Source organism: Glandiceps talaboti, chromosome 6, assembly GCF_964340395.1.
Source record: "Glandiceps talaboti chromosome 6, keGlaTala1.1, whole genome shotgun sequence".
Taxonomy (NCBI): domain Eukaryota; kingdom Metazoa; phylum Hemichordata; class Enteropneusta; family Spengelidae; genus Glandiceps; species Glandiceps talaboti.
Window position 1 is genome coordinate 12,018,251 of NC_135554.1, and position 26,130 is coordinate 12,044,380.

The 26,130-nt window shown below is 35.9% G+C and overlaps 1 protein-coding gene across 1 annotated transcript; it reads left to right on the forward strand.

Annotated features, from left to right (window-relative positions):
• Nucleotides 1-6,944: 6,944 nt before the first annotated feature.
• Nucleotides 6,945-25,487, forward strand: LOC144436846 (nucleoside hydrolase-like). Its single transcript, XM_078125706.1, has 6 exons — nucleotides 6,945-7,127; nucleotides 9,249-9,543; nucleotides 10,190-10,326; nucleotides 14,124-14,370; nucleotides 23,943-24,003; nucleotides 25,316-25,487. The coding sequence occupies exons 1-6, from the start codon at nucleotides 6,945-6,947 to the stop codon at nucleotides 25,485-25,487; spliced, it is 1,095 nt and encodes a 364-aa protein (XP_077981832.1).
• Nucleotides 25,488-26,130: the final 643 nt, after the last annotated feature.

Below are 26,130 nucleotides of genomic sequence, written 5' to 3' on the forward strand. Positions count from 1 at the left end.
AATGGCCGCACTGCCTTTGCTACCCGTGTGTCACAACATACCGACAAGACTGGCTTGGTATGGGCCAGGAACCTTGTGACGAAAATGTTTTGGTTCGCCATCGGCTCTACCGAAAGTATTGGAATATGCTCGACCGAAGAAATGCGTGGAACGATCCACGCTACTTACATAGGAAGCAGCAACTAATGCAGGCTGATGATGTTGCCATCAGTCGTAGGGAAGTGATGCCTAAATGCGTCACTTCGCAGGTACGGTCTCTTTATCCAAATTTACCCGGTGTGCCGTACAGAGGTCATAGCTGGGCGTAAGCTCGGTCTAACCGAACGGCCCTTTTCAGGGCCACCACATCCTCCAAAAAGAGTGTACCTTACCTAAACTACACGTTCATGTTTTGCGTATGTCGGTGTTGTCATTTGTTAGCAATTTTATTCGAATTTGAGATCAAAACACCTTTCTAATTGGTTTTCTACTGTATGTGTAAATGGTACTCCCATTACCAAAAAATAAAACCCAAACAGAAAGACAATCACAAACACAAACACAAACACAAACACAAACACAAACACAAACACAAACAAACACAAAATAGTCACATTTCTACCACTGTATACTTTTGCCTTGTCGCCGGACCGTACTTCTGATTTGATCATTACCGTTATGTTATTATGGTAGGTAGAGGTAAATAATCTAGCGAATTGATTATCGAGATACTACCAACCCCCCAGGGAGTTACGCAAACGTTTACACAGTATTTGAGTGACAGCTGTTTGGACGCTTCTAACCTAACATTTCGCCACATACCACATGACAGCATGCATCAAATTTCGCTCCCAGATCATCATAATTTACAAAACAATTCACACAGGCACCTCTTCTACATATTTATAATTCATTTTGGGATACATTTAGAGTAAATGCTCGGGAAATAGCCGTGATTTTGACAGTTTTCTTGGAGCACCCAGGCGATGTTAGGCGTACGAGAGGCTTTGCATAAATGAGCGTCCCTACTGTAATCCTCCTTTTATAGTGAGTGTACTTATACTGAGGGTCAACAAGGGAATGAAAGTATTATGGGATGTCCATTCCCTTCATTATTCTCGTCACTAAACTATACTGCCAATCTATTTCTTATCTTATTTTGTTTTAACGTATTCCCATCTTCAAATTTTCTGCTTCAATTCTACCAATATCATTACTTGTTGTTGTTGTTGTATTTTATTTATTAACGTGTCCTATGTGGACTTAAAATATACATTTGTTTATATGATCGAGTACTATTGTTATTAAAACTTGCCACATCCAACCCCTTGGGCTTATAAGACACAAATCCAACTTGTTGCAAAATAAATAAATACATAAAGAAAGAAACATTTTTTTTTTTCAAGTGTGAGGAGTATATCTTACAAATTATACATTGTCTCCTCATTGTTTCTCTTGTTATAAGCATCAGAGATAAAGTTTGCCAACAGGTCAGGTGTTTTGATCATTAGTAGTTCAATCTTATCAATGATTTGAAAAGCACTGAAATAGCCAGACTGTTTTGTTAACTATGTTATATTTGATAGCCTCATCAATAAGACTGTTTTCCTTTTTCATACACTCTCTCTGCCAGTATTTCACCATCATGTTATTAACAAAATTTGACAGTGGTTGCCTACCTATGTTTGTCTTTTGCTAGATCAAACTTACCATTGGGTTGAAATTCTATCCCTAGATGCTTAAAGCTATATACGATTGATGTTTTAATAATCTATTATTTCTATTAAATATTAATACCTTTGTTTTCTCTATATTGTTTAACATGCATAGTTATCTTACAAGGGAGGTATTTGATGATGAAAGGGATGTATTCAAGTACTACAATACCTAATGACAGACATACTACTCACAGTGGTATTCAAAAAATGTACACTTATTGTACATTACATGTAATCTGCAATACTATTGTTTAGCTTACTTTGGAGTGATGATGATTGAAAAGTTCACTCAAAATCGAACGTCAATAACTATTTATGGACAGAAAATATGTAGGATTACTAATAATTAGTCCCTGCCGGACGAAGTCCGGAACAGGGACTTATGGATTGGGTTCTGTCTGTCTGTGTGTCCGTCTGTCCGTCCAGAGCCGTTTCTTGGAGATGCCTGGACCAATTTTTTTCAAACTTGGTACAGAGGCAACATACAACAATGGCATACATATGCACGTCAATTTGCAAATTTTCCCTGTCTAAAGCCATAACTCAGACATGCTTGAACAGATCTCATTCAAAGTTGATATTAGCACAGTGTTCTATGACGTACATGTGCATATCCATTTTCATCATGATATGATCCAATATGGCTGCCTGGCAGCCATTTTGTTTGCGAATTTTCCATGTCCAAAGCCATAACTCAGACATACTTGAACAGATCTCATTCAAAGTTGGTATTAGGACAGTGTTCTATGACATACATGTGCATATCCATTTTTGTCGTGATACAATCCCTCATTCCCGATCCATCCTTTATTGTTGTAGGCATGTTCCTCAATACAGTGCAAAAAGCTAAAAAAAAAAAATGTGCAAAACATTTATTATTGTACATGCAATAACAAGCATTTTACCCATTGATTTGTAATTTATTGAGTTACAAAGAAAGACTTGGCATATGTTGATTCACATTTATTTTTTCAAGTAGGAAACCATGATAAAATTGTTTTATAAATTGAAAGTACAAAAAGTAAATACCCAATCCTCATCTATATGGCCTAGAATTAATATAAAGAATCAACACAGTTGAGGTATTCAAAACTGAAGTTACCTTGATATAACACTGTATTTGCCATAATGTAACACATTGACATTCATGTATAAATCACAATGTTTTCAGTAGATGCAGACACTCACATAATATGTAATTAATACCAAACTAGAATGATCTTAGAGTTTCAAATCGGCAGCATGATGTTTTCACGTCTCTCACAATGTTTTTTGTTACAAAATACATAAAACAAAATACAGACATTGATAGAACGCAAACATATAAAGTGATACATTTTGTCTCACTGATCACAAATAACCATCACTGTCAGATGAAACAAGGAATATTAAAACACAAAATGGTTTATTTACATGTATGTTCACAATGAGATAAAGTGTGATATTTCATGTACATGTGCACTATCAGTGCCTGTCCATAGCAAAAAATATGTGAGGTGTAACATGATATAATGATAATTAAATGTATTCCCCCAATATTGTTCTTCGTTCAGGCAAGGGAAATACAAGTGACCTGAGGGGCCTTTGTCAGTACTCGTCTAGTGACTCGATCGTAGTGACAACCCTTAGGTCACAAATATTTTCCAGCTGAATGAAGAAAAAATATTGGAGAATAACATAATTATATCAACACAAGTAATATGAAAGAAAAATTGGGGGAAAAGTAATGACAATTTATAACATTCTAACTCATATTTTCAACACAGCAAGACCAGTGATGTAGACACGCATTGTCATGACATAGACATGCATATTGCAACGCAGAGCGACCACAGTATATATACCCAATTTTTTTGTTCAACTTGACTCGTGCATGGTATAATATTAATATACAGTAACTTAATATCATTAAAAGTGGCCGATGATGGCATTTTTCATAATAATTGCCTCTTATTTTATTTTCCATCAGAAATGCCTATTCCTTTATGAACCCAGTTCGAGTGACCACGAATGGTAATAAGGATCCTGTACTGATTGGAGAAGAAGTAGATTTAAGAGAGTCAGGTGTTGATAATAATTTGGCTGCTGCAGTGTCAACAGATGATGTGAAAATAGAAGACAATTCAACCACTGCACTTTAATTTACATATAGTCTATGGCTTCGAATCCCAAGATCTCTCTTTACCCTGTATAGCGCAACGAGAAATCGTGATTCAAAAGTTGTTCATGCACATGAGTAAACCTCCAACTATTAGAATGATGTATAAGCAGCTACCTGATTGGACAAAGGCACCATATGTTGAAATTATGTAAAAAGCCCCAATAAACACGAACTCATCATTGGGCAGAATTCTGTGATTGATTAACAAAGATGTGATGGTAATGACTGCAGTGCGGATGGCTTCCATAGAATTTTAAATTTCATATCAGGACCTAATTCAGCTAGACATGAAAGAGATTTGAAATTGGAAATACTCTATACTAGTCAATGTACATTTGTATTGCATAATCATTCTAAAGAAAGCACGTCTATGCAAGTTTTGAATTCTTTGTAAAAATGTAACTTTAGATAGATGAGTTGTCTATTCATACATCAAAACAAAAAAATTGAATGCAAATTTTGCACAATGAGATCATAGTAGTGTAACTTGGTTCAAATATGATAATGTCCCGTAGACTGGACTTTGTACAAAAATTTGATTCCGATTATATGAACAGCATGGGTGTTTTTTACTCCATGTAACCCGAAAGATCCAGTCTTTGTTTCTGTTTTTGTTATATGTGGTTAACAAGTTAGTGGACCATCGACTTGATCTTTCAGACTATACTCCATGCAATGTGAACTGTTGAAAAGTTTCATTTTAATGTACGGCATCAAATCACTTCCTACTTTTTGTATGTAACTACTGTATATGTATATATATCATTCTCTAAAGACTACCATTGGTGTACATTTTATATTGCCCTAACTAGCAGCGACATGTTGTTCCCAACCATTCAATTTACTCAGTATTGATAATTACTGTAAACTTAGGGAGTTTTTTCGCTACCAGAAATTTTTGTGATTTTCAGGTTGCTAACTAGTTCCCCCAAAAATTATATTTATGCACATTATTGAGCCTCATACTGTGTACAGATGACATTTCTGCCAACATAAACCTTCGCATTTTTCATTGTCGGCAAATTGAGTGAAAACTTGTCTTACAAAAATTTCTAGATTTGCAGTATTTGAAGTACATGGACAGTCTGATTTGGTAGGTGACACACCTTCATTGGATTGCTTTCCAGTGATAGTATTACATTTTAAAGGTCACAAAATAGATAAAATATACAACTTTTCTTGCCATTTTATCAGGCTTCCTCACAAAAATAATGAGATTCAGAGATTTATGCTAATATTGCTAGATTTCCCCCTCCAGTACTGGAATTGCCCATAACTGATATCCAAAGATAATGCAACTGATTGACAGATGATGAATAATTAAACATATCATTACATCAACCTCCCTCTAGGCTGAACACATAAAAATCATGTTATCTCATGTAGCATAATTTAACAGATAACATTGGTTCTTTGTCAATCAGATACTCCCCTCTAGTTTTGCCATGCCTTCATTTACGTATACATAGTGGATAGTCCTTGAAAGGTAAAATGTTATAAATAAAGATGCACTACTAGGCAACACAACCAAATATATTAGGCTTGCTTGCTATTATAGTTAGAATTAGTTCCAAACTCGAAACATATGGCACTGGTAATTCAGCCTTCAGTTAAACAGTATCTTTGTTTAAACTGCACATTACATTCTCAAATCAATGTAGTGTACGTTTGTAGTATTTACAACCATTGCAGTATTTATGATTGATATCAGAATGTAAAACAGTGAATATATTTGGCCAGTTAAAACATTCATATTCCAGTTTTACGACCTTATTTCATACACTATTACCTCTATGCATTTTTTATTTCATAAACTGGGCAGTGTTGACTCAATGTTGGAATCGAAATCCAGACATTTGGAAAATTAATTATGCAAATGTATTGTAATGAATAATAAAGGATGTTAGACAAGTTTTAATACATATTGTATGTCGTCATCCCGTGTTATTATTTGTGGTAATGAACAATAACATATAATTCTATTTCGTTTTTTCCAACCTTCAACAATTTTGTCGCAACTTATATTTTTGTACCCGATACTATTTCGATCAGGATTTTAATTAATATTTGTTACCTGCCCCTAAACAGACACATGTTGCAAGTCATAGTGTATAGGAGGGCTTTGGCTGAGTAATGGGTGTGCAGAGACACGCATAAACTTGCTGAACAGTACAAAAACGATTGAAAAGCTATGCGACCACTGTTTGCAAAACAATACAAACTGAACACGTCCAAAGAGCACGTAAGCTGCCCATGAAAAACCTGAAAGAAAAACCTGTAATTCTTAGGAAAAATATATTGATAACACGCATAGAACGACCCTTGTCAAGATATATGTCCTTGCAGTAATTTCTTGCATTCATGCTTAAAATGTGCCTGGCTAAGCTGCTGTTCTTTGTTGTTGTAGGCATGTCCAACAAGCAGACACAACATATCTAAGTCTGTTTGATTTAGGTTCACAAGTGTTGTTGTGTGATCAGAGTAGTGATAATTCCTTAAACCCAATCATAGTGGGGACTATGTCATTCTCAATGACTTTTTTTTTCGAACACTCAATTTGCAAACGACATTAATCGTTGTTGTCATTGATGTCATTACAACTGGTTAGTGAGACAGCGATTGAAGCAAAATCACAGATCACGATGTAAACGGGCTACAAACTATCTTGACTTTGGTGATGACTCACCTTGAAACAAACAAATAGAACACCACTCTATCTGACAAATAACAAATGCAAGTAATTCTCACATTTGCTTGAACATAAAATGAAGCTAGAGCAAAATAGAGAAGTGACAAATTTCATCCGAGTTTGAATGCCAAATTATAGGCAGAAGACATATAGCTATGTATTAACTATATAACCAAATCTATTATTATGTAAATTAAGCGTTCATCGTTTTTCATTAATTTATATCATTTTTTCATTCCTTTTATGATACGTGAGTATAAAAACTTGTCATTCATTTGAATACCTCCATATGACACTGCGTGCATGATCAGTCCTCCAATCCGGTGTGATTTATCTTTGTGCACGATATTCTGCCGACGATTTAGGCCTCATTTTGTTGCTTAGAAGTTTCGTTGAAATGTCAATCAAACTAGTGATCGACTGCGATGCTGGAATCGACGATGCACAGGCCATAATGATGGCTGTATCGAGGCCTAACGTAGAGATACTAGCAATCACCTGTGTTAAAGGTAACGTGGCAGTACGACAAGTTTGTAGAAATGTACTCAAAGTTTTGGATGCGTGTGATCAACTTCAGAAGGTCAGTAAATTATGATATTATAACACTTCTCGACATGATTAGTATTGATATTATCCGACACTGGTTTTTTTTTTTTCATACAAAAGATTTGTTTTTTGTTTATTGTTTCCTTTTTCTTACTAAACTCCTGCAATGGTAGTAACTGCCGGGCACTCAATTTGAATGGACCAATCACATAACCTGATTTGATCACTACGGCTGTGACTGTTTGTCATACAAGGTTGGGAATACACCATCATTAATCAAACATAGGAACCCGGAAGTACACACCCAGTTACTAAACATGACACACTAAAGATGGACTGAGCTACTTTCATAATAGCAAGAAATGCATTAGTCTTGCTGCTAGACGTTCGGGCTTTCTTTCGATGCTATAACTATAAGCGAACGAAGTTCGCATGTGAGGGCTTGCCAGAACAAATGTCATTTTCAGACCGGACATTCCATTGAGATTACGATAAGCGGTGGGTTGGACCATATATGCATATATATACTTTAATATATTCAATCTCTGCATGCAGGTGTTGACAAACACATTTATGTCATTACTATGTCTTATCAGTTTATTGTAATTATGTTTGATGAGTGTGTAGACGTTGTCATTCACACATTTTAGTTAACGCATTGGTGGTTATTTTTACAAGCCCCTCCTTAAGATGAATATGCATGAAAATTTAGCTATTGTCCTCTGTTTGTGCTTGTCGCTAATACGGTTCTCTGATTGGCAGTTATTTATATCCTGATGACATTCGCTAGACCTCGGATGTTCCATCCTCGATAGCGTTGTTCGGCTGTGTGTCGTATTTTATCGGAAGAACATCCGAAAGTGCTAGCTGATATACTAGAAATGCATTAGAAGTCGGGTTAAGTGATTGGTCCATTCAAATTGAGTGCCCGGGAGTTAGGAACATATTCTAACGAGATTTTACAATGCAGGATGGTAAAGCTTGAAATAGTCAGAATTGATGCCTTTCCGTGACTATGACGTCAATTGCGACTGGTAATATGTGACTTCTAAGAAAGCATGTTTGTTCTAGAAAGATGAATTTTTACTGATCAGAAGTCAAATCGATATCAGGAATTTGCAAAGATCCTAAGCGAGAAACAGTGAACATTATCATTAGTACACGGAAAATTTGTGATGTGTACCAATTGAATGCTAATTTTACACAACGGTGTCTTGAAGTTGTTCGCCTGAATCTAGACCGTCGGACGTAAAGTTTCATTCAATCGCAGGGTCTATGATTAACTAAAGCGCAAACCAGCAAGATCACAATCTCTTGCTACATTGTGTATATTGTGAAATAAACACCGTACTGCGACTAGACGCAGACACGGCGGGTGCAATGTATTGACATATCTACGGTGTCCAGTGCGTGACATCAGCCTCTTGATGCCACGCATTGTGGCCGACTAGGACATACAAAAAAAGAGAGACGTGCTCTCACCAAGGAGTGGCTGCCATAAAAAAAAAACTTTCTCTCATCACGAAAGAGTGGCTCCCATTAACAGCGAGATGTGCTTTCACTAATGTGGGCGTTCCCAATCAAAAAGTTATGTCCCCTCTTCAACGGGCGCATGTATCATTTTGATTGGGAACCCACTGTTTGACTGAGGACCCCTCATTTTGATACACCACGTCTTTTTTGTCCAAGTCGGCCACATACACCTTACATATGTATTTCGTGTCTGTATGGTGGTCCTTTAGTTCGGTCAAAAATTGCAAGAAACTATACATGTGTTCATTCCATCTTGCTATGTTATAAAATGTGGCATGTGACATAAATATCTTATTGGTTTCTGCGTGGTTGTATGTATCAGACAGAACCAGAGAACTGTAACTTAAAATGGGCTTTATGTATTGTATGAATATAATTGACTTTTGAGATTACATTTGGAGCACCATTAGTCAAAGTAAACAACCATATCTATCATGATAGTGAACAAAAACACTTACAGTTTGCAGTCGAAAGCTCCCAGCTTATTATATTATGCTGTGTTGTATGTGTATATATATATATTAAGTTATAACTCAACTATATTGTTAGTTTTATCTAAAGGAGTATGCTGATAGTTTGATGATAGTGGTAGATTGACAATGATGTTGACATTAAATTCCAGATCCCCGTATATCAAGGAGCGGAATCACCCCTTATTAGCAGAGACGACCTGAAACCAACTGATTTTCATGGCAAAGATGGTCTAGGAAATGTGCCATTCATTGAAACACCTGACGATCGGTACGTATCAGATGGTCATGCTGTCAACAAGTTAATCGAATTGGTAAAACTACATCCAGGGGAACTGACCATCGTTGCTCTGGGACCTTTAACGAATTTGGCTTTAGCTCAAAGATTGTACCCTGATTTCAGTAAACGTGTCAAAATGATCAGTGTAATGGGAGGAAACATAGAAGGTGAGTGCATTCTTGTTGGCGCTGTATATACATGCTATACAGGATTTGTCGGATGGGTAAAGCAATGAAAACGGTGGCTTGGATGTTTTATTGTACAATAAGCTTACTTATCTACGCGAGTAGTTACAAACACTCACACACACACACACACACACACACACACACAAACACACACAATCATTGCGTATGTATGTATGTATGTATGTATGTATGTATGTATGTATGTATGTATGTATGTGTGTGTGCGTGCGTGTATGCATGTATGTATGTATGTATGTATGTATGTATGTATGCATGTATGTATGTCTAGGTAGGTAGATAGGTAGGTGGGTAGGTAGGTAGGTACAAGTACTAGTAGGGAGATGTGGCAGGTAGGTTGGTATAGGTGGGTATTTGTATATTAATATATCGTGTATCTATAGGTAGGTATTTGTATATTAATATATCGTGTATCTACATATTTGTACCTTCAGTATGTGTCTGTGAGGGACAGACAGGGATGGAGAGAGAGTGGGCGACAGGCAGGGTGGAGGGAGAGAGAGAGAGAGAGAGAGAGAGAGAGAGAGAGAGAGAGAGAGAGAGAGTCTCTACATTTTTTTATTCCAAGTGACGTCATAGTTTTATTTTATTTGTGTCAACTATATAGGTGTTGGAAACATAGCAATATCAGCAGAATTTAATTTCTTTATGGATGTGGAAGCTGCTCATATAATACTGAATGATTTCCAGTGTCCGCTGTATATTTCCAGCTGGGAGCTGTGTCTTAAATCTTGTGTTGAATATGTAAGTACACTGAATGCAAGTTTTTTAAATCCATATTATTATGTGAATATATAACATTTATCTTCAGAGGTCATGGACCCAACGATGAAAAGCGACTGATTCCCACTACCCCCCTCCCCCTACACACACACACACACACACACACACACACATACATACATACATACATACATACATACATACATACATACATACATACATACATACATGGACTACTTGGCTAATAATGGATGTACTCTGGCTCATTCAAGTTACAAGCACAAACGCTACAAACACTACGGAAACTGTAGGTGTCAAAATGTCTACATTTCGGCCAGAAACTGGGGAACAAATGATTACATTCCGCCAGACATTGGAAATCAAAAGTCTCGGCAAAATCCGAAAATCGGCTACTCTGAAAATGCATGGAATCGGAAGTCGAACGTGTATTTAAACCAAGTCAAACCTATACATAATGCTTAAAAATGCAAGATTCAAAAGTTTTTGAGTCAGATATACATGTATTCCCTTACTATGTGAGGGGAACTGATCAGCATACCGTATGCACGTACGTATAGTAGCCCCCCTGTACTGTAAAGGTTGATACAACGGAGTATTTTAGGTATCCGTCATTACATGATTTAAGACCTGGTCGGAGGAATTGCTTTGAAAATCCAGAAAATCTGAGTAACCTCCCCGCCTGGCTTGAACATTTTCCGTACCCCCCCCCCCTCCTTGACTCAAAACATTTTCGTAATCCCTCCCCCACATACATACATACATACATACATACATACATACATACATACATTGTACATACATACATACATACATACATACATACATACATACATACATATATTGTACATACATACATACATACATACATACATACATACATACATACACACACACGCACACACACACACACACACACACACACACACAATTGGAAATTAGGTGATATTAGTTGAATCGAAGTTTGAGGGAGCCAGGTGGGGTGGTTGCTGGAAGCCGCCACCCCCCCCACCCCCACCCCATCCTGCCCTTGGAGATTTCAGAAATCTCATGGACTAAAGAATGCTTTCTGGTGCTATTTTAACTTGTCAAGGTAGTAATAATACTACATAAAATTTGAGTTGCTCCCCCCACCTTTCACGCCTCAGATTTTTAGTAGTCCCCCTCTTTCACGCCCCAGTTTTTGCATACGTCGCAAAAAAAATGTGACGTGTATATGTCTAAAATGATGCGTCGACGCGTCACCCTTGTGTAAAGTTTGAATGAAATCAATTATTGCATGTCTGAGAAATCACGTGCGCATGGCGCACGGATACACAGACGACGACGACGACGACGACGACGACAATGATGATGATGATGATGGTGATGGTAATCATGATCACGATGATCATGATGACGTTGTTGTTGTTGTTGTTGTTGTTGTTGTTGTTGTTGTTGTTGTTGCTATTGTTGTTTTCCCTAAGTGAGATGACAAACTAATTACAACTTTAATATTTGTCAACTTTATTATGGTAGGATTGGTACCTGAATTTGATAGAAACGGAAACGAAGAAAGGGCGGTTTTTGAATGATATTAGTCAGCACACCATTAATTATTATAAGTCGGAGAGGGTAAGAATCTCTATCTTATTTCACGAATTAACGATTCTGTTATTAGATAATAGAAGTATGTGTGTGTGTGTCCATCATATTTCACCTTTCCACGGTGCCAATATATCAACATGTTAAAACTGGAACTGGAACTTTTTTATGTATGTTTTGTCAGTAGGTACAATAACTTATTCTTAATTAACATCGTACACTGTGAAAAAATATTACGTCAACTGGAGGTTCACGTATTTTTTATAGCTCTATGTTTGATAAATCAAATCAAATTGATTTTTTTGGTCCGTACCCAAAAATCAGCGCCCTCAATGGTGAGCACGTTTTCAACTTGTTTTGCACTCTTACGGATAATATCAACCACTGGTTAACATGTACAATGTCTAATTTTTTGGCATTTAAACCAACTTCAGAGAATATATTGTGGTTGCCTGTCCACAAAACCATATTCCAGTTACAACTAGTATACTCTTAGCATGGTGACAGATTCAAAACCAAGCTTTCGCGCAAGATTTAAATTTGTCACTACACTTCCTATTAATAATATTGACCACTAAATAACAGCTACAATGTCTTTTTTTAAGTAATTGACCAATTTTTAGTGAATATATTATTTGGTAATTAGGCCTAATAAAAAATTGTGTGGTTTCGATAGGTAGATTTTTCTTATTTCTTCGATTTCTTTATATATTTTTCACATGCGAGTGTCAAGTTCAGGTAATCAGTTGTTTTCCAGATATGCTCTATTTGTTGATGGTTTCTTCCCATCAGATGTTCAGCCAATACAGATTGGACGAACAGTTTTATATTGTCTTTTTAAGTTGTTGTAAGTTTACTCATCCACGCTGTTTAAATTTCTTGAAGACTTCACAATTTTCGCGATTTTATTATCTTTGTCTTGAATACAAAAAGAGTTTAGGGTTGGCAGTGAAAAACTAGATGCAGTCGGTACCAAACAATTTTTTTTCTAGGCCTTAGAAGAAAAAAATGACACAGTTGCAGCTAGTGCGCGTGTTAAATAATCAATTCATATCATAACATCAGATTGGTTTGCTGTCCATAACTTGCTTTGATACACGCCACCGCCAACTTTTTACTAAGGCAATAATGTCAAAGATTATTTTCTGAGAAACAATTTTTTGTTTTGTTTTGTTACGGTACCTGTCAACAGTCGATTTTCCGGTTCCAAGATGCATTGCGCCAGAGGACTTGTTTTGTTTTGTCTTTATTACATTTGAAATAACATTTTCATCAGGAAATGATGGTAAGACATGTTCACCTCTTTGATTATGGCTGATTTTATAGAACAAAGACTGAACGCCGTCAATGCAGCGCTTGCAAACCCCTCAGCGTGTACACAATACATGGCATTGTATGGAGAGACGCGCAATGCATCTTTGAACCGGCAACATGTCTATAATATTTTATCTCATTCTAGAGTGTTAAAGAAGGTCGACTTATTCTTACGCGAGCCTATGGTAGTGCCATTTCGGATCCAAATGGTCTTTGCCCTAACGCTATAAAGCAATAGAATATGTAGAGGAATGCACACTCTGATTAGATTTCAAATTGATTGTGTTTCATTCTAGCTAGGTCCTAAGTCTTTTGATCATTGCGCTATATTCCTATCAAGTTCTACAGTCAGAAAGAGTTCGATCAGTGATGGTGGAACAATTAAATATTATCCTCAACATTTTCCTTCGTTCGGCTGACAATATCAGGGACCTAAGGGACCTACTCGTCTAGCGACTCGTAATGACAAACCCTTAGGTCACCAGTATTTTCTGGCTGAATGAGGTATACATGTAAAATATAGGGATATAATACAATTATACCTCTCTTGGCATAATATATTAAATTTTTGAAACACTAATCATTAGCACCTTACTTCCATTCACGCACAAGCCATTTCTCGTGGCTCCAATTATATTCCCCGAAGAAGGCCATCTGTGTATGGCCGAAACGTCGGAAAATAAAGCTATTCTAAACCGTAGACAAACAGACTTGTTTTTTCTTTCAAACCCATTACTAATCATGAACGTTGTTTGCAACTTTCCGGCTCATTATTCGAGTACGCACAAACCAGACACGGGTTGAACGACCAGAATATATCATCCATATTTTCTGTTCAATGGCAATAACTTGGCTTGAGTATGGTATTATTGCGACATATCTTATCATTATATATTATCTAGGCACGTTGTGAAATGTCCGGTTATGACGGTTTATGGATTCTGTGCGACCCCATCGCAATGGCTGTGGCACTAGACAGTACAGTAATTAAAAGGAAGAAAGTGGCATATGCAACTGTTGAAATGCAAGGCTCTGTTACCCGTGGAATGATGGTTATTGACTGGAACAATGCACTACAGAAAAGACAACGCGTTAACTTAGTATTCGAGACTGATGTGGCGCTGTTGAAGAAAATGATGGAAGATGCATGCATGTGCGGAAAGCAAAATCCGGACAACTAGCACGGACATCATTTCGGATTCCAGGATTTGCACACTACTAGTTTTGAGGGTTACATTTTACGCATAACGGTCAAGGTCAAACCTTAGGTCAGGCTTTTATTGTGGAATCATACAGTAATATGCAAATGTGTAGTAAACAATCTAAACTGAACGAGATACAACAGAGATTTAACTTCTCAAAATTCTAGTTATGCTAATGACCATTTTGACTTAGAGAGAGAAACACAAAAGACACAACTGTAAATAAACTGTAAACCTGTCGTTGTACTGATAGCAATTTGGCATTCATAATATGTCAAACGGTCGATTTCGAGGTGACAGTGATGGGAATTTTACTTGTATTGCAAATCGTGGTGCAGTCTTGTAGATTGTATTTCGGTTTAAACTGTAATAGACTTGTACTCTTTAGTTCAACTATTTTCAGTGGGTACCGGGTGATATTCATTACTCTTATCATTTCCCATTAAGTTGCGATTTGAAGTTATCTTGTCCCGAGGTGTCTGTCAACGCCGAGAGTAATATATGCAACTTGATATTTGATCTAAGTATAAATGGAATTACGTATTTGGACTTGTGCACTTACATTTCACCAGTGTAATAGTTTTGAGTTTTGTAGGACATGATAGTATTGTGGGGTTTTTTTCTGTGTTATTTTCCCTGTCTGACTGGCAGGTGTTTGGGATATTCAAAGACAGCAGACAAATTATTTTAATTGATTAATTGATGAAGCCTTATATGAACTAATACTTCTGGAATTATACTAAGGGAACCTTCAGTATTTACAAGGGGGAGGGCCGGAGGAATCGGGGGGGGGGGGGTCACATTTTGCATTACAATATTTGGGGGAGGGCCACATTTTACAATCCGTAGTTTTGTGACCAAATTAAATATTCAATCATTGTCAATCTGTTTTGTGTGTTTTGAGATGTAAACGTGAGATGAGCACTCAACGAGTACTTTACATGCCAAAATACAAAAATAAAAATACACATACTGTAAGAAATTGTTTAATAAAACGATGCATTTTGTTGAGTGTACCATCACACCTTATCACTCACACTGTCGTTGTTAAAATATGATAATGGTGGTGGTGGTGGTGGTGGTGATGATGATGGTGATGATGATGGTGATGATGATGATGATGATGATGATGATGATGATGATTTAGTTTTGAACGTCATAGGGAACACGGGCAGTGATACATGTACTGACGCAAGTAGTAACAGTGAGTCAGATTAGAGTGACACTGGAATGGCAATTCTCCAATTCCACAAAATGTTGTCCACACACTCTTTCCTGAAGTAACATAGACATTTTCTCCGCTACCCTTGAAAAACTACCAACACACTCCTGACCAGCTGTTTTGTCACATCCACAGACTTTCAATTCTGTAACTATTAGTTGACAATCGAAAGTCTTCATTTAGGCTTTTTTCATATTGAAATAGACGACCGCTACTTGAAGATTTCATCATTACCGTATTGCAGAAAAGACGGCTGATTGCATATTTAATATGATCTACATGTTGGTGTCAGATCACCGATTGGTTTGAAGGTACATACATGATAAATTGTGGAGAAGCAGTGAGAAAATCATATTTGATGTCCGAATAGCCTTGGTTCAATATTAAAGTCACTCTATATTGTAAATTATCATCAAAATTTTATTAAATAATTGTAAAAAGCTAAACATTAATTACTAAATTGGTATAGTCGGCTCGTTCATTACATAGACCTCCTTACATAAAATGATATGGTCAAACGAAAAGTTTTAGCACCCATTTCGATGATGAACAATTATCCTGTTTAGGCTGTTAGTCCTGCTTGCATACGGAGTAAGTCGGCTCTTCCTTCTCCGTCACGGTGTTGAGTGTTAAACGCGTGCACCTGCAAGCAGGACTAGTATCCTGTCAGAACCAAAAGTCGACAGCCGACGCGTACAGTTGCCTTTCTATTAGAGTGGCATTGATCCCGTTCTTCTGAAATACTCAGAAGACTTCTCTCGTTTAGATTTCAAAATCCGTTCAAGAGATTTCGAAAAGGACCGTACACAAGCGGAGTTGCTAAAATACAAACTCCATGATCACATCTTTTGTAAGTATTCATTGCAGACTTGAATGCCTTGTATATGTTAATTTTGTTGTATTGTCATGTGTGTTGGCGATTTTTCGCCCAAAACTCAACATATAATCTATACACTGAAAGTTTATTTTTAAACTAGACAGACTATTACGTTGCATTACATGTATATAAGCTTACACTCGCATGTTAATGTTTCTTAACAGACCATGTGTGATTTCCTCCAGCCCCACCCCTTGTAAATACTGAAGGCTCCCTAAGGAAATATCTATAATAGAGAACTTGCAATCCAGACTGAGCATGCTCAGACAAAAAGGACTATGGGATTATCTGTGGTTATCATTATACCTAATCTGGAGCTACCGATAAAATAAACCACCCACGATGGTCAGGGTGACTATGAATCGATTATTTGTGGTTACACCAATGTAAGGTATTATTGTCCTACTTCATCCCTGGGTCAAGTGTATACATTCTTGTTTCGATCGAGGTTGATGCACCATCTGCTCCAGATCGTATACATGGTTGAAAGATGTGAAGTGAGCAGACGATCGTGACTGTATATTTTTGCAATAAAGCTTGCAGATGATGTGTATTTTTAGTGATCACCTCCTTGTTTTGATATAATAATCTTCAGATTCAATGAAAATATCAATATAAACACTTGAAACCCCTGAAAACAGTCTTTCTCGGTGTAGAACAACAGTGTGTCAGTATCCATTAGGTAGCTTCCTGGTTTACCTTACATCGACGTTGGTGGCGCACTTTCGAAACAAAGCGCATGTGCGGCCAGACGATCGACCGATTAATTACGTAAATTGCTCATTAATATTCATGGAACTTTTAACAAAACTTAATCAGTTCTTGCCATTTCTCAATGGAACAGTTGTGTCAAATTTCGTTTGAATTGAGCCAGCCAATTTGGAGAAAACGATGACACAGATACACACACAGAGACAGAGACAGAGACAGACAGACACACATACACACACAGAGAGACTTTCACCCACTAATACATTTCTTCCTTACGGAAGAAGAAATGAGATAATTAATACATAGCACTTGCAACTGCTTTTTCGTTAAACACAAAATGAAGAAACATTACGCGAATATGTCACGTTATCATTGTGTACGGTCGGGAACTAGACTAGCATAACATTGTCATTTTACCTCCCGTAAGGGGAGGTATTGAAATGGCGATGTCTGTCTGTCTGCCTGTCTATCTATCTGCCTGCATGTCCGTCCCTCTGTATGTGTGTGTCCTACTGTCTGTGTCATCATTTTCTTAAAAACGGCTAGCTCAAGTATAATGAACTTTGGTACATACAATGGTAGGGGAAATGGCTACAACTGATTAGTTTTTTTAGCAAGCTCACTGGGGAATATATAATTTTGGATACACCCTCTGTCAACACCTGATCAAGCTATTCACATTCAGTTGATCTCAAGCCTAATAGTTTTCGAATTATACAGCTGGGCTCATAATTGTGTCACAATCTTGGGTCAAATATTGTTTGATATATTGACAAAGGTATATGTAGTATTTACTTTTACAGGGTGATTTCTAATTTGATATTGCATTTTATGTGATATCTTGGTAGATATTTTTCAAAGGCGTGTCTGATCAGACACAATAGAAAGTTTACTTAGATGCGCGTATTTACAGAGAGAAGAATATTACTGAATTCGAACACGAAGACACAAATTACTCTATCATCACGTTATTATCATGTTCGGTCGTTCCAGGCTGTCCCTCTTCACTATTTTCAGTCTCTTTATATGTAGAGTTCGTCAGTTTTTGTTGTTCTTTCTTCTTTACTTTGTAATTTTCAGCTACATGGGCCAGGAAAGCACAGATTGCTGATGACAGTAGTATTACAGCGATGAGATAGAAAGCAAGGTCGTAATTTCCTTTAATATATCGTATCCATCCTGTAATAAAAGATAATATTAGATAGATAGATAGATAGATAGATAGATAGATAGATATTATATCATATCATATCACATCACATCATATCATCTAAATACATTCAGCGGCGAGTAATCAGGGTTTTTTCATGGTATTGAAATCTTGCCTTCGGAAAGACTTTTGATCTAATACATTTGCCATACATCCTTGCAATTTGTGACTATTATCCACATGCCTCTATAAAGTTGCCAATGTATACTTGTCGGTGGATCCGGAATGCACGCTTATCATGCATAGCATTGTGAAAATACGGACATGTAACATGCATGGCGTAAATATAATAAGATTATTATTCTTTGAAACGGGGTGCCATATTTTGGTTAGAATGTAGTAATGTCAAATTGCGGAAAACGCAGCTGGTAAAATGAAATTTGTGACTCGTACCACAGGGACACGTTAAGTTTGTATTAGAGGATATATATATATGTAGTATTACATTACTAATTCAAACAATATTACACATGTACCATGACGTGTCCCTGTGACTCGTACATTGCACTCCTGATGACGATTGTTGTCTAGTACATCTTGTTTATACACGTACGTAACAATCAACATGCTTTAAGTATATTTTCAGGAATATAATTATGGTTTATCTTGATGACGTCGTTTCCATTGCTACATTAATTTTTAGGATAACAGAACATAAAACAATCACTACAAACCATAAAAATCATTAAACACAATTAATATAACGTTTTCTTTTGTATTCGGTTATGATTTTTATTAATTTGTTTTTTTCCGTTGATTTTATTTTGTTGTTGTTGTTGTTGTTGTTGTTGTTGTTGTTTAGGGGTAGCCTGTTTACGACGGTGATCTGTGTGTTCCGATAGCTCTTATCGGAGTTACTGATCAGCGACGTCAACATGCGCGTGTCTGTCTGTCCGCCTGTCTGTCTGTCTGTCTATCTGTCTGTCTGTCTGTCTGTCTGTCTGTCTGTCTGTCTGCATACATGCATGCATGTATTTATGCATGTATGCATGTATGCATGTATGTATATATGTATGTATGTATGTATGTATGTATGTGTGTGTGTGTGTGTGTATGTATGTATGTATGTATGTATGTATGTATGTATGCATGCTGCATCTATGTATGTATGTATGTATGTATGTATGTATGTATGTATGTGTATGTATGTGTGTATGTATGTACACGTGTGTGTGTGTGTGTGTGTGTGTGTGTGTGTGTGTGTGTGTGTGTGTGTGTGTGTGTGTCAGCCTGTACATCATGGAGCTTATTAACTCATTTACATGACTAAACTAGACAGTACACCAACACAGAATCACCAACTCAGTATAATTCAGTAAACTTATTAAAGGTATATGCCTGATTTTCAATTACACAGTTTGATGTTTTTCTTTCCAATTGTCTTGCCTATTCCAATATCTTACAACAATCAAAAATTGAATTTCGTAGTCGCAGGTGACGTATAAGTATGTTATTTGCCAAATACGGTTCCACATCTTGCTGCTCGAGGTAATTTTTCCGGTATAACGGCTCGCCTCCGGCTCTCCGTTATTAATCGGAAAAATTACCACTCGCAGCAAGATATGGAACGGTATTTAGCAAATAACATATACTTATTCTCACACGCAATGCAAAATATTAGTAATGTTACCACCATAGTCTTTAAAGTCTGGTCAAAATATATCTACTGTAAACCTTAGATATTTTCACCACTAGCAATCTTTAGAGTCTTCAGCTAGTTCTCAAAGACTAATTTGTACTAATTACCAGACAGGTACATTATGTTCACGTCCAAGAAAGCATTTTGGTCACTACTAAATGCATCTTTGTTTTCCTGTGAAATAAGCGAAAATAAGTCTTTTAGTGTAAATTTCAAAATTTACAGTATAATATATAAATTGTTACTATACTTGTGAAAGAATTGAGCAGTAACAACGTGTTACAAATATTTCGTTTGCATTTGTAATGAGTTGACATGTTTGAATATAAGTTGTTCTTATTAAGCCACATTGTACTTGTATCAAAGATGAGAAATTGTTCAACAATGACACAGTGTCAGCAATTTCTAATAATATTAACTTTGATAAGACTAGACAGGGTGCAGTATTTATATCCTGTAGTTTTATAAATGACCTTCATAACTTTCTAACTTGAAAATGAAAGATTACTAAGGGATGAAATATAAATAACTGCACCACAAATTTTGTTGAAGTTTTACATACATCTGCAGTTGTAGGGCTGACCAAGCTTCTATATGGGTTTTTTGCAACCTTTTGAAGTGTAAGGTAAGTTTATTTGTAATGAGTACACGTAACAAAACCCTGGGGAGTTGTTAATGGTACAAAACATAAAAGGAAAATAATAACAAAAAATTATTAATAAACTATCTAAAAGAAGCATTACATAATAAAACTAATGAACGACAAAAGCTATTCAATGAAAAGAAAGAAAGAGGAAAAATAATGTATGGTAATTAGTCAGACTAATGGAGATGTATGTTTGATTATATATGAAAATTATATACTTATTGTAATGTATATTTGATTATGTGTGACAATTGTGCATCGTGTTCAAACATTCAGTGCCAACAGCTAACGATCATTTTCATCGGGTTGTAGACACTGAATGTTGTACCCTTTTCATATGAATATCATGAGAAATGAAAGTGTTATCAAATCACGGAAAACAATTTTATTAGATAGAACTAAAAATAGCTTACAACTTCACCTTATGGCACACTATATTACAATAACATTGTTCACTTGATGCAAAAGCTAAATAGTTGTATTGTCTCATTCACATGGCCTTGCAGTAATTTCTTGCATTCATGCTTAAAATGTGCTTGGCTAAGCTGCTGTTCTTTGTCAAGTGCCTGTTTTGTTATTATGCCACAAAAAAAATCAAGGTATTAGATCTTAGCAGTTGCATCTTGCCTAAAAAAAAAAAAAAAAAAAACTCTATAGGCATAATGATAATTATGCATCTAACCAACAATGTTGCAAAAGTCATTACTTTGGTCATTGTGTACTTCTAATACCAATGTATCACCCTGTACCAATATGTACATATTGTTCTCGTATATCATACTGATATCAAGTCAACTTCGGAGGAACACAGTTTTCCCATACACTTTTGTGTTAAGCTGAGTGTACTTATACTGAGGGTCAACAAGGGAATGAAAGTATTATGGGATGTCCATTCCCTTCATTATTCTCGTCACTAAACTATACTGCCAATCTATTTCTTATCTTATTTTGTTTTAACGTATTCCCATCTTCAAATTTTCTGCTTCAATTCTACCAATATCATTACTTGTTGTTGTTGTTGTATTTTATTTATTAACGTGTCCTATGTGGACTTAAAATATACATTTGTTTATATGATCGAGTACTATTGTTATTAAAACTTGCCACATCCAACCCCTTGGGCTTATAAGACACAAATCCAACTTGTTGCAAAATAAATAAATACATAAAGAAAGAAACATTTTTTTTCAAGTGTGAGGAGTATATCTTACAAATTATACATTGTCTCCTCATTGTTTCTCTTGTTATAAGCATCAGAGATAAAGTTTGCCAACAGGTCAGGTGTTTTGATCATTAGTAGTTCAATCTTATCAATGATTTGAAAAGCACTGAAATAGCCAGACTGTTTTGTTAACTATGTTATATTTGATAGCCTCATCAATAAGACTGTTTTCCTTTTTCATACACTCTCTCTGCCAGTATTTCACCATCATGTTATTAACAAAATTTGACAGTGGTTGCCTACCTATGTTTGTCTTTTGCTAGATCAAACTTACCATTGGGTTGAAATTCTATCCCTAGATGCTTAAAGCTATATACGATCTCGGTATCCAATTGATGTTTTAATAATCTATTATTTCTATTAAATATTAATACCTTTGCTTTCTCTATATTGTTTAACATGCATAGTTATCTTACAAGGGAGGTATTTGATGATGAAAGGGATGTATTCAAGTACTACAATACCTAATGACAGACATACTACTCACAGTGGTATTCAAAAAATGTACACTTATTGTACATTACATGTAATCTGCAATACTATTGTTTAGCTTACTTTGGAGTGATGATGATTGAAAAGTTCACTCAAAATCGAACGTCAATAACTATTTATGGACAGAAAATATGTAGGATTACTAATAATTAGTCCCTGCCGGACGAAGTCCGGAACAGGGACTTATGGATTGGGTTCTGTCTGTCTGTGTGTCCGTCTGTCCGTCCAGAGCCGTTTCTTGGAGATGCCTGGACCAATTTTTTTCAAACTTGGTACAGAGGCAACATACAACAATGGCATACATATGCACGTCAATTTGCAAATTTTCCCTGTCTAAAGCCATAACTCAGACATGCTTGAACAGATCTCATTCAAAGTTGATATTAGCACAGTGTTCTATGACGTACATGTGCATATCCATTTTCATCATGATATGATCCAATATGGCTGCCTGGCAGCCATTTTGTTTGCGAATTTTCCATGTCCAAAGCCATAACTCAGACATACTTGAACAGATCTCATTCAAAGTTGGTATTAGGACAGTGTTCTATGACATACATGTGCATATCCATTTTTGTCGTGATACAATCCCTCATTCCCGATCCATCCTTTATTGTTGTAGGCATGTTCCATGTCCAACAAGCAGACACAACATATCTAAGTCTGTTTGATTTAGGTTCACAAGTGTTGTTGCGTGATCAGAGTAGTGATAATTCCTTAAAACCCAATCATAGTGGGGACTATGTCATTCTCAATGACTTGTTTTTTTTTCAAACCAATCATTTCGAACACTCAATTTGCAAACGACATTAATCGTTGTTGTCATTGATGTCATTACAACTGGTTAGTGAGACAGCGATTGAAGCAAAATCACAGATCACGATGTAAACGGGCTACAAACTATCTTGACTTTGGTGATGACTCACCTTGAAACAAACAAATAGAACACCACTCTGACAAAAAACAAATGCAAGTAATTCTCACATTTGCTTGAACATAAAATGAAACTAGAGCAAAATAGAGAAGTGACAAATTTCATCCGAGTTTGAATGCCAAATTATAGGCAGAAGACAGGACCAGTACCAGTATGTACCTATGCGAACCCAACTTTGTAATGTTTGTGTACCGTATTAGTACATACTATTACCCCACTTTGAGAAAATCAAGCAGAAAGACAGAGTGACATGATTAGGTGTTAGAGTGGCCTTTTAGTTTTAATTTATAGTTAGGATAACATTTTTACTAAGCCATGATTCTTAAAGGCCTAGTGGGCATTAGGATTAAAATCTAGGTCTGGAAAAATTTGTCTGACAAAGCTATAAAGTTGGTGCTGAACAAATGAATAATGCTGTTAATCTCCCCACTGATAGATAACACTAATGCAAAAACCTAGGTTTGAATCACAAGTGTTTACAGGTGCCCCCACATTGTGTTCGTTGCCTCATGATAGATCCACCACTGGTTAATGACTCGTTAACCAAACTGAGTGTACATTTACAGGGAAAGCTGGAGTGTTAACAAAAGAAGATATACCAGAGGAACTTGACGCAGAAGATTCACAGTATGTTTATATCTATATTAATTGATTGATAAAATTATTAAAAGTGGCCACATGGATAAGGATTGGGTAATCTATATATTTTGTATTTTTAATTTATAAAACAATAGTATCATGGTCTTCGTACCTGAAAAATCGATGTGAAACAACATAGACCAAGACTTTTTTTGTAACTCAATACAGTGCAAAAAGCTAAAAAAAAAAAATGTGCAAAACATTTATTATTGTACTTGCAATAACAAGCATTTTACCCATTGATTTGTAATTTATTGAGTTACAAAGAAAGACTTGGCATATGTTGATTCACATTTATTTTTTCAAGTAGGAAACCATGATAAAATTGTTTTATAAATTGAAAGTACAAAAAGTAAATACCCAATCCTCATCTATATGGCCTAGAATTAATATAAAGAATCAACACAGTTGAGGTATTCAAAACTGAAGTTACCTTGATATAACACTGTATTTGCCATAATGTAACACATTGACATTCATGTATAAATCACAATGTTTTCAGTAGATGCAGACACTCACATAATATGTAATTACTACCAAACTAGAATGATCTTAGAGTTTCAAATCGGCAGGATGATGTTTTCACGTCTCTCACAATGTTTTTTGTTACAAAATACATAAAACAAAATACAGACATTGATAGAACGCAAACATATAAAGTGATACATTTTGTCTCACTGATCACAGATCACCATCACTGTCAGATGAAACAAGGAATATTAAAACACAAAATGGTTTATTTACATGTATGTTCACAATGAGATAAAGTGTGATATTTCATGTACATGTGCACTATCAGTGCCTGTCCATAGCAAAAAATATGTGAGGTGTAACATGATATAATGATAATTAAATGTATTCCCCCAATATTGTTCTTCGTTCAGGCAAGGGAAATACAAGTGACCTGAGGGGCCTTTGTCAGTACTCGTCTAGTGACTCGATCGTAGTGACAACCCTTAGGTCACAAATATTTTCCAGCTGAATGAAGAAAAAATATTGGAGAATAACATAATTATATCAACACAAGTAATATGAAAGAAAAATTGGGGGAAAAGTAATGACAATTTATAACATTCTAACTCATATTTTCAACACAGCAAGACCAGTGATGTAGACACGCATTGTCATGACATAGACATGCATATTGCAACGCAGAGCGACCACAGTATATATACCCAATTTTTTTGTTCAACTTGACTCGTGCATGGTATAATATTAATATACAGTAACTTAATATCATTAAAAGTGGCCGATGATGGCATTTTTCATAATAATTGCCTCTTATTTTATTTTCCATCAGAAATGCCTATTTCTTTATGAACCCAGTTCGAGTGACCACGAATGGTAATAAGGATCCTGTATTGGTTGAAGAAGAAGTAGATTTAAGAGAGTCAGGTGTTGATAATAATTTGGCTGCTGCAGTGTCAACAGATGATGTGAAAATAGAAGACAATTCAACCACTGCACTTTAATTTACATATAGTCTATGGCTTCGAATCCCAAGATCTCTCTTTACCCTGTATAGCGCAACGAGAAATCGTGATTCAAAAGTTGTTCATGCACATGAGTAAACCTCCAACTATTAGAATGATGTATAAGCAGCTACCTGATTGGACAAAGGCACCATATGTTGAAATTATGTAAAAAGCCCCAATAAACACGAACTCATCATTGGGCAGAATTCTGTGATTGATTAACAAAGATGTGATGGTAATGACTGCAGTGCGGATGGCTTCCATAGAATTTTAAATTTCATATCAGGACCTAATTCAGCTAGACATGAAAGAGATTTGAAATTGGAAATACTCTATACTAGTCAATGTACATTTGTATTGCATAATCATTCTAAAGAAAGCACGTCTATGCAAGTTTTGAATTCTTTGTAAAAATGTAACTTTAGATAGATGAGTTGTCTATTCATACATCAAAACAAAAAAATTGAATGCAAATTTTGCACAATGAGATCATAGTAGTGTAACTTGGTTCAAATATGATAATGTCCCGTAGACTGGACTTTGTACAAAAATTTGATTCCGATTATATGAACAGCATGGGTGTTTTTTACTCCATGTAACCCGAAAGATCCAGTCTTTGTTTCTGTTTTTGTTATATGTG